General features: G+C 35.4%; 1 protein-coding gene across 2 annotated transcripts; it reads left to right on the plus strand.

Annotated features, from left to right (window-relative positions):
* Positions 1-543: 543 nt before the first annotated feature.
* LOC105058668 (transmembrane 9 superfamily member 3) lies at positions 544-8941 on the plus strand. 2 transcript variants are annotated; one of them, XM_010941666.4, is made up of 7 exons: positions 544-777; positions 1616-1656; positions 1752-2334; positions 4342-4479; positions 4673-4829; positions 5034-5518; positions 8375-8941. In XM_010941666.4, exons 1-7 carry the CDS (start codon positions 572-574, stop codon positions 8592-8594), a joined length of 1830 nt encoding a protein of 609 aa, XP_010939968.1. In that variant the 5' UTR covers positions 544-571; the 3' UTR covers positions 8595-8941. The 2 variants fall into 2 exon arrangements, with proteins under 2 accessions (XP_010939968.1, XP_073105394.1); XM_073249293.1 differs by having other exon boundaries at positions 653-777; positions 1592-1656.
* The last annotated feature ends 2222 nt before the right edge of the window (positions 8942-11163 follow it).

The following is an 11163-nucleotide window of genomic DNA, read 5'->3' on the forward strand; positions in this document are numbered from 1 at the left end:
AGTAACTTATTTAAAAATATAAAAACATAAATAATAGATTTTAAAATTACTGTAAAAAAATATGAATAAATTATTTTTATCTAAATATTATTTAAAAATTATTTAAAAAATATTTACTTTTAGATAAATTTTTTACCCACGAAAGAACATCTCTTAAAAGAGAGTATCAAATTAAAAAGAATGCACTTTAAAGATAAATATTAAATTAAAATTAGTCGAAAATGCATGTTGTATGGATCAAATTTATGAAAATAATTTTTCTTTTATATCTAATCAGATAAAAAAATTAAATAATAAAATAATATTTATTTAAAATTTTAATTTTTTTATATTTTTAATTATTTATATAAATAAATTTTAATTATAAAAATATAATAAAAATATATATAAATAATATAATTTAATATAATATAATAAAATTTATTTAAGAAGTTGAATCGATAACATCCAACGTACGCCCGCGCGAAGAGTGCACTTGTATCAAACTTTGAGAGGACATGCAAAAGGATAGATAATATACGTTTGCGTACGTGTGCAGTTGGGCTTCTTATACCGAGGGGCTCTCGCTATTATGGTGCACGGAAGAGGTACATATCTTCACGTAAAGGGTGTGGAAAGAGAGATGAGGAAGAAGGCGATGGCTCCGGCGGCGGTGGCGGCGCTGCTGCTGTGTTTCGGGATCGCCGGAGTCGTATCGAGCGCCTCCGACCACCGCTACAAGCCGGAGGATCCAGTCCCCCTTTATGCCAACAAGGTCGGCCCCTTCCAGAACCCTAGGTGAGACCGCTGCTCTCTTTTTCTCCTCTTCTCTTTGGCCGTAAGATTCTCAGATCTTTTCTTTTGTCCTTCCGATACGGGAGATTTATAGGGTTTAGATGAACCGGTCTCCCAGATATGCTACTGTTTTGGATCTTATGCGGTAGAGGGAGCGATATTTCCTTTTTTTTTTTTTTTTTTTGGGCTTTTTGGTAGAATTGTTCTTTTCTTATTGGAGTTTAGAGATCTATAAGCGCTGTGAAATTTATTGTATAATGATTATCTTGAATCAAGCGATCTTTGTTCCAGATCTGCGAAAAAAATGGGAGCTTTGGAGCATTTGATTCTTGATTTCGAGGTGGAGTACTAATTGGTGGGTCTTATGTGGATGTCTTGGGTCCTAATCGTAGGTTTATATTCTTCTTAAACTCATGTGATGTTTTGGACAGTTTTGATAAAAGGCTAATTTCGCGGGAACTACATTGCTGTACTTTAGTTGATGTTGTTTTTTTCTAATAGTTTGAAGTGAGTACCTGGGGAAGTATGAGGATAAAGGAACCACCAATTGTGATAATATGTTATCAAATCGAATTCCTTAATTGCTTACCTGGATATTGACTGAAATCCTGCAATAAGAAAACAAAGCAACCAACTACTGAAAATTTTAATAGATTTAAGAAAATGATGGAACAATCTTATCCCATAATTGAAAATCATTTTATTGAGCTGATTTAGGTTTAGAAGTCTTCGGATTATTGTGATTATTTTTATTAATAAAGCTCAATTGTCGGGTCATATGTTGTTCATTTTCATTATTTTTGCTTACATTGCCCAGATGACATTTGCTTATGTTTTCCAGTGAGACCTATCGGTACTTTGATCTTCCCTTCTGCACCCCAGGTTAGATTCTGGTTCATAGGCTACAACTCTTCATCTCTTTCTATCACGTTCTTTATGTATTTTTCCCATGATTCATAGATAAACATTATCAACAGAGCATGTGACTGAGAAGAAAGAAGACCTTGGTGAAGTTTTGAATGGGGACCGCCTCGTTGTTGCCCCATACAAGCTTGATTTCCATGTCAATCAAGATTCCAAAGTGGTCTGCAAGAAGCAGCTAACAAAAGAAGATGTGGCAAAGTTCAGGAATGCCGTAATCAAAGACTACTATTTTCAGATGTACTATGATGACCTTCCTATTTGGGGATTCATTGGCAAGGTTGACAAGGAAGGCAAGGACCCAAGCGAGTACAAGTACTTCCTTTACAAGCATATCCACTTTGACATTCTCTACAATGATGACCGTGTGGTCGAGATTAATGTTCATACTGATCCCAATGCACTGGTGGATGTCACGGAGGATGGCGATATTGAAGTCGAGTTTTTATATTCTGCGACGTGGAAAGAGACAACCACACCCTTTGAGAAGAGAATGGATAAGTACTCGCAGTCCTCTTCACTGCCACATCACTTGGAGATCCATTGGTTCTCGATAATTAATTCATGCATCACAGTTCTTCTCTTGACTGGATTTCTTGCCACGATTCTCATGCGGGTGCTGAAGAATGATTTCGTCAAGTAAGAAGTCCTTTAAATCCCTGAAACTTACCGTTTATGCTTCATGTTTTTGTATGTGAGATGATTGTCATGGTATATAAAAGAAAGTGGCTCGACAGAATGTTGATACACCTCAAAGAATACAACTATCATAAATTTAAATATAGGGAAACTATTAACTTCACATCCATCCCATTTGTTGAAACTTTTTGATTCACACCCCTGTAGTATCTGGATTACATTCATTGCTCGTTCCGTTGAATTATCTTCTGCCTTCTTTTGAATGCAGTGATTTTCGTCAAAAACATGTTTCATAACTTTTGCATATGATTAGGTCTCAATATTGCTGGAGGGACACTGATAATGCTTAATAACTATGGTCAGATAAAGTGTCATGTAAGAGAAAATTGAATATGCTGAATTATATTTTATAATACTCTGGATGGAATTGTCTACAGGAAAATTATGTCTCAAGGTTATTGAAAACAAAAAGATATTACTTTGTGCTCAAAAATCAGTACAGACAATTGACAAATCCAAATTATATTTCATAATGTGAAGCTTGTAGCTGTGTATAGTAAGGCTTTGATTTCATCAGCCGTAGTCATCAAGTCTCTTTCCTCTACATCACTTCATTACACATTTGCTGCCATCATGATCAAAAGAAGCCGATTTGTCATTGTTTTTGTGATGGTGCTTCTATCTGTTTTTTTGTTTTTTGCTCTTGATGTTGTAACTCACCACGCTCTCGCCTTCTTTTCTTTTTTCCTTTTTTTTTTTTGTAAATACTTTTGAATCTTTGAACAAAGGCCGGGTGGCATCTTTTTTTTTTGCCTCCCTTATCATCAAAAAAAGAAAAAAAGTATAGTAAATTGCTATTCATTCTTAAAATTAACCAATGGCAAATGTAGCACTAATATATCCTATTTTTAGAGTGCAAACTATTCCCTTTTTAAGTTACATAATTAGGATAGTATGCCATGGAATCAGTAAATTATCAAATATATGTCAGTGCTTGAATGTGTGGGCATGTTCAATTAATTAGACATTGAGCAATAGATGACAAGGGTCATGAGCCTTCTGGTTCATCAATTTTCCAAAGGATAAAAAGGTGGGTCAAAGCTCAACTTTGTTTTGAGCATTGGGTTGGCATAGCATTCATAAAACTAGAAATTCCAAAACCCAAAATTTTTAATGTACGATCAAATATTGTTTCTATGCTGATAGTGTCATTCTGGTATCTCCCACATGTTTATTATTATTCATCATGGACTGAAGTGACTTGCAAAGATAGTGTCAGCTTCATTTTCATCTACTTGGACTTTTTAAAAACCAGAAGTGTGATCCCTTATTTGCCTACAAGTCATATTCAGTACTCCAGCAGCAGCTTTTATGAGCTGTATGGTTGAACAACTAGAGATACAGACATTTTGTCATCCCTAGTCTATTTGTATTTACTACTTTGTTGCTTTATCTGGTGATCTGCTAGTCTGGATATGGTAATATACTGGATCAGATGATATGGGATCTGACAGGTGTGAGGATGGAGGGTGAGGGAGTGGCAGGAACCCAGGCCAATGACCTTATTTTAACCAGTGGATAAGATAGATAAGCACATATATCAGCAGACAAGTTGGTATACTGAAACTCATATTTCTATTGTCTCAATAAGTTCCTGAAATTGAGATACAGCTTATATTTGAAAAATTATATTCTGATGCTTACATTGTGCTCCTAAGCTGTATTACCCAGACTGTTCAATGAAACTTAAACATGGGTATGGGTAAGGCACCTGGGTTTGGGCTCTCGAGAAATAATTCTAAGAGCTTAGTAAGAAACAGCCCTTAAGCATCCACATAAACCTGACATAGCATGTAATATAACTTTTAATGCTTCTGCATTGGTAGTTTGTCTTTTCTTTATACTTCTGTATTGGTAGATTGACTTCGCTTTGTCACTATGTCCTCTATATGCAAAGTATATAAATACATTGCTGGACTGACGAATTATGTTTTCATTTTGTCGAAGGTATGCTCATGATGAGGAGTCAGCTGATGACCAAGAGGAGACTGGGTGGAAATATATTCATGGGGATGTCTTTAGATTCCCAAAGAACAAGTCACTTTTTTCTGCATGTCTTGGTTCTGGCACACAGTTATTCGCTCTGTAAGTTAAAATTTGATTGCTTCATAAGCATAAGTGTTTGCAAACCTTTTGATTTATAAGTTCTAGATTTCTGAAAAGTACTAATATTAGATCTTGTGGGTTAGCTAGCATCTTAAGATATTATAGCTTCACTGAGGCAATAAATTGCATACTTCAATTCATCTTACACCTTTTTTCCTGACCTTCCTTGCAGCACGGTTTTTATTTTTATTCTTGCACTTGTTGGGGTATTCTATCCCTACAATCGTGGAGCTCTTTTTACAGCTCTGGTGGTCATCTACGCGCTTACTTCAGGCATTGCTGGTTATACTGCTACCTCTTTCTATCGTCAGCTTGAAGGGACAAACTGGGTGCGCCTTATGTATCTTTTGCACTAACATGAATTTTTTTTCTTGTACATTTGCGGACTTACATAAATGTGGTCATGCATAAACTAAGTCATTTTTACATGCATTCAAGCCCATTCGCGAACACCAAACCTGTATAGATAGGTGGACTTATGATATATAAGTTATTTTTGTTATTATTATTTAGAGTTCTTATCTGTTTTGCAGGTGCGGAATTTGCTGTTGACCGGATGCCTGTTTTGTGGGCCTCTATTCCTGACATTTTGCTTCCTAAATACTGTTGCCATTGTTTATAGTGCTACTGCAGCATTACCATTTGGCACCATCATTGTTATTGTTCTCATATGGACGCTGGTGACTGCTCCTTTGCTTGTTTTGGGTGGAATTGCTGGTAAAAACAGCAAGACAGAGTTCCAAGCTCCTTGTCGTACCACCAAGTATCCTAGAGAGATTCCACCATTGCCCTGGTATCGAGAAACAATTCCACAGATGGCAATGGCCGGGTTTCTGCCTTTCAGTGCCATCTATATTGAACTTTACTACATATTTGCAAGTGTGTGGGGCCACAGGATTTACACCATATATAGCATTCTCTTTGTGGTTTTCATTATTCTCCTCATTGTCACCGCTTTCATTACTGTAGCACTGACCTACTTTCAGCTGGCTGCTGAAGATCATGAATGGTGGTGGAGGTAAGCCAGATGTTTCATCCTTAGTTTATTAACCCAAGTACCTATACCCTGCATCTTTCTACTTCACATGTCTTTGATTTCCTTGGAGCTTTTTCTCTGTGAATTTTTGTGGGGAGTAGCAAGGGTTTCCCAAATGAGGAGTCTCCCATGCTCGCTGCAGATGTTGTGTTTCTTCATTTCTGCTTATGTTTTTCGGTTTCTGATTATATGTAAAACTGCAGTTAGGATTATTTTCTACACAGTCAAAAATTAATTTGGACCTTAAGTTTTCTTTTAATTCTAATATATCTTTGCTGCCTTTTAAAAAGCCTTGTGGATAAGTAATTTATAATGTTAGATTTCTTAAACCATAGTCTAGTGCATGATTTGTATCCCTCAGTTTGCTGTTGAATGCATATCCTTAACTGCTATTCAACCTTCTGATGCTACATTTCTGATGGCAAATAGCATAATAACTTGGCTTAATATGAATATTCTTTTGTTGCTTGTTTGATAGTGTGGTGATTGTTGAACCATATGACCATGACCCTAACATTAAGCCTGTGAGCCAGCTTTATGAATCCTATTTGTTAGTTATTCCTCTCAAATTTCTTGATTAAGTTGTGCCTCTTCTTTAAAATTTCTCAAGTAGAGTCCTCAGTAAACAATTTCTGAAACTAACATTGGCATCTTTTTTTATTTTTTTTCCATATTTCCCGAAAATCTAATTTTGTCACTCCAATCCATCTAACTTGGTCATTGTCTATAAATTTTGTCTCCCTTATTTTGGCTTATTTATAGATTTCATTCCCATCCTTAACTCTAACTTTCACTGATCACTGAACATATATTGAAGACTCCAAATTTTATTTTTTCATGGATGTAAGCATCATGCTCATGTATGTTTTTCTCTATGTTGTTTTAAACTCGCTTACCTTTTCATTCCTTTTTTTGAGCAATAAAAATTCACCTTTTACAACACTCTGTCATCTATTATAAATTTATTTTTCTGCTTCATCCTATATTCAATGTGTAAGGTGTAAATATTGTAATTAGTCCTATTAGAAGCTAAGTTTGGGTCCATCAGGCTGCACAACCACAACCCAAGAAGTGTTCAATCTTGTGCCAGGTTTACGTTCTTGTTTGTTGCATATATAGCTTTCACTGATGTCCTTAGAACAATGAAATTTCACATGGTGTGAAACTATTGATGTAATTCTGACTACTGAGTTACTGCCATAAGATCTGATACTAGAATTGGTATTATGACCTGGAATATTGTTTGTCATATCAATTTTGAATGCAAATTCAAATGCCCCAAACTACAATTCATGGGCTAGATGCTTGTGCGTCAGTAATTCCTTTGCCCTTGCTTTGCTGCCCAACTTGCAAGAGGATACCTTATTTTTTAAGTTTGGACATGTCACCACTTGCTCTTAAATTTTGTTCATAGATACTTGGTATTAGATAATTATTCTAACTTGTTTCGATGATTAATTATTGACTTGCAATTTCTGATCTTGCCTTTGCTTTGATTCTACCCCACTTTCATGGATATGTTGAAACTAATGCCACAAGCTAGGCGAGAATAATCATTCATTCATTTCAATGTTCAGATGCTTGGCTTAATATTATTTTCTGATGTTGCTTTGCTTTATTCTTCCCCACTTCATGGATATGTTGAAACTAATGCCAAAAGCTAGGTGAGAACAATGCATTCATTCATTCAATGCTTCAATGCTTGGCTAATACATTATTCACTTATTCTGTTATTAATAGAAAGTTTGCTATTGCAATGCTTCTATCCTTTATATTCATATCCATCATCTCTGTTGCATAGCACATGGCATTTTTACTGTTACTATGATATCATAATGTGGCAATTCTTTTAACTGTTGGAGTGGATTCTCACACCTGCAATAAAGCAACATTCATTTTTTTGTTTGTCTACTAGAATTTCATACACAAAATACTAAAATGTTCGTTATATTGATTTTTGCTCAGCTTTAGATTTTTGCTTCCATACTTAGATTTCTTCACAGCTTATTGTTTCGATGGATTTGTAGCTTGGTATTGTTCAGTCTCATTAGTTCTAATGTTGCATCTGATAATTTATTCTATTGCTTCTCATTGCCTCGATTTTGTTTTTATGTTTTTGTTTCATATATATTTTTTTCTTTTTGTTTATAATTGTTTGCCATTATATTTAATTTTTGATGATAACATTTCTGCAAACATTTTCAAGTGATCTTTCACCAGAAGCATTTGGTTGCGTGTCTCAAGATGCAGCCCATGGATATAGTTGTCTGGTTTAGCAACTGGTCTTTTATGTCGGTATATTCTTTTGTCAAGATGTGTAAAATGAGGCTCTTGTTTTTGAGTGCTTGCTTGTTTGTCAAAGAAAATAGTGGATACTAGTAATTAGACTGATAAGGACATCTTAGTGGAAAAAAGTCATAATTGTTTATTAATTATATAGTTTTCTTTTTTACTTTTTAGACATCTGCCCTCCTCTTGTATAGGTGAACATACAAAGTAGATTTGGTGCTGCATGTTCTTCACAGATGTGGACTTTGCTTGTTCCATATCCGTGATCAACTTCATACAATTTTAATCAAACATGATTTAGAAGGGTGCCATGCTTAAGCTGGGGCATTTAGTAGGTATAGACATTTATTTGGAAGCAAGTACCAGCGTACCACAGGGCTGATGATCTTTTTTCAATGTCTTTTCCTGTAACACTCCTCTCTCTCTCTTTTTTTTTTTTGTCAAAAAACAACCCTTCTTTTTCAAATATCAAGAAATATATCTGCTATACTACTTTATACATTATGCTCCTTGCATTATGATGATGTGTTTCTGCTTATCCTGATGCAGGTCTTTCCTTTGTGGGGGGTCGACTGGCTTATTTGTTTATGGATACTGCTTATACTACTACCATGCTCGCTCAGATATGTCAGGTTTCATGCAAACTTCTTTCTTCTTCGGGTATATGGCTTGCATCTGTTACGGTTTCTTCCTGATGCTCGGAATGGTGGGTTTCCGTGCTGCCTTGCTGTTTGTTCGTCACATATACAGGTCCATCAAGTGCGAATAGCCAGTTCCCAGATTTAGATCAGATACATGCTTCTCTTTTCGGCTATGTAAGTGTTGCTTATAGAGAAAGGAACATGTGAGCGATGTGCTAAAGGCTGAATTTACATACAGCTTGGCAGCAGCAGCAGCAACAGTCAAGTAGGATCATTACTTCTAGAAATAGGTACTTGGGCCTATGAATCATAAAGTTTGGTGGGATAGCCCTTGTGGTAATTTGTATTTTTTCTGCTTCCAATTCTCTTTCTTATCATGCTAGGGGTTTGTATCCATCCATGCATCTGGACATTTCCTCAAACAGATTCCTTCTGATACCTGGATCTATCATAGAAGTCTAGTTTTCTATACTTACGATGAACTTATGTTTGCATGGATAATTCTGTTTGATGCAGTGGTTACATGTCAAAGCTACATGCAAAGAATCTTACCAATGGATCTGTCAATTTTGACACTAGTCTGAGGTAAATGTGGATACTTTTTTTGCCTGCTTTTGTGAAAACTGGGTTGCGAAATTGATGAAAATGAGAAAATGGAATTGAATTACCCTCTGACCCCCAAAAGGATGCAATTTGTCAATAATAAGGTAGTTTCTCACCATATTGAAATCTGATTGACATCTGTGGTGAGTGATGATGAGATTGTGGGTCTTAAAGATTTACTATTTGCTTCAGATTGGGGTATCTATGAGGTTGTTTATCATTGTTTATGCCCTCCGAAGGATGAAGAATTTCCCTCACGAACATAAAAATTTTAGATCTGTCCCATTTTGCCATGGGAAAAGAGACCCCCCCCTTGCCACAAAAAAGGACAACCTGTCTGGTAAATATTTTGCTCTTTGTTTTATGCGCAGGTCCACAGGATCACCAGATTTGCGGGTTTCATCATCTCTGGTCGTCCACAATACCTATGAAAAATATGGATACCAATTCTAGGGCTCGTGTATGAGGATATGGCCACCTCCAAAAAGGATGAAGGAATATTTCTCTTCCCAAATTGGACGACAAGCATTATAATTTTTTCTCTCATCAATTACGGGCCACCTCTTGGAATTTCCTATATCGGAGGTTGTAGAAGTTCATGCTCATCGTCGATACAAAACCTACTAATCTATGTTTTTGCAAATTCTTTATAACATGGTATGGATGGATGGTCTAAATGTGGAATTCCTTTGCATGTTTACATGTTTGTAGAGTTCTTGGGTTGGAACATGTGGATTTATACCTCCTTCGTTATCCAGTTAGATTATTGTCATCAAAAATTATCCCGTTAGATTAAAAGGTAAGAAGAAAATGGTATATTCGAGTGACGACATGCTTTCAGTTGTCATGACAAATGTATGGAAAGTGATGGAGGAGTGCCAACAGCTAGGTCTGGCCAAGTCTATCATATATCTAATATATATAGGTGGATGTACGTACGTTAAGATGTAAATGTAGGAACACCAATAAATTTCAGAAATGTCAAAGATACAATATGATATTTATAAATGAATCTTGGTATCAAAACTTGGTATTTCTTTCTTAGACTGCTGGACCTTTCAGAAGGGTTAAAGTTAAGACTAAAGCTAATTTAGATATAAAATTAATAATGAATAGACTGAATGACCTCTGAATTAACTCGAAAAGAACATTCTTCTTACCCGCATAACTCAAAATCCAGCATTGCTCAAAATAGAAAAAATGATTTTGGTGTGACAATTTACCATTTTTTATCCTCAAAAAAAGAGACAATTGATTGTTTTAATGACCTTTGTTTTCCCTTGTTTTTTTAGCAACAATAACTTTAGCAAAAGCAAAAAAAGCTGTACCCTATAATGACATTATTTTTCTTAATCCAAAAAGACATTAATTAATACAACAATCTTCAGGTTTCCTTCTCTCTATACTTACATTAATTAATACAACAATCTCCGGTGGGAGTTTCTTACTCCCTCCGTTGTTCTCAAAAAAAAGACATTATTTTTCTAATCTTTATGTAAGGGAAGACCCATCAAAACTTCATTATGATATATGAAAAGGTGCATAAAAAATAACGGGACAAAAGAGATGAAATGGTGAACATATTACATTTGGGGTTGGAGATTTTAGATAATAACAGCAAGTCAAAGTGGACATCTGATGGAAGATTACAAATTCTTCGATCCTTTTAGATTATATGTAGTTTTTCCAGATTATTAGTGGTGGTGTGAACAGCTTTGAATAAATTTATTTGGCCATCATGGTCCGATGATTTTATCTGAATTCAGAGTAATAGATGAGTAAAAGTAACATTACAGGTTTTCAAAAATTTTGTTTTTGTTTTTCGTTTAACTCCTTTATCCTAGTGTCAAAAAAATGCTGGATAAATGAGTTCTATTCATATTTTTTCCATTTTGTCCAAGAATTAGAAATGGTCAGATGGATCTACGGTGGTATCCACTACGATATTAGCACCACCTTCCATACCACAGTCACTTCTAACGGTCATCCGTAATCCATCTTACATCAGCTTTCATGTTTCAGTCTGGAAAGATGATCACCAGAAGACTCCAAAGACTGAATGATGGTTCGCCAAAAGACTCCAAGGAGTAAGCT

This window comes from Elaeis guineensis, chromosome 15 (genome assembly GCF_000442705.2).
Source record: "Elaeis guineensis isolate ETL-2024a chromosome 15, EG11, whole genome shotgun sequence".
Taxonomy (NCBI): domain Eukaryota; kingdom Viridiplantae; phylum Streptophyta; class Magnoliopsida; order Arecales; family Arecaceae; genus Elaeis; species Elaeis guineensis.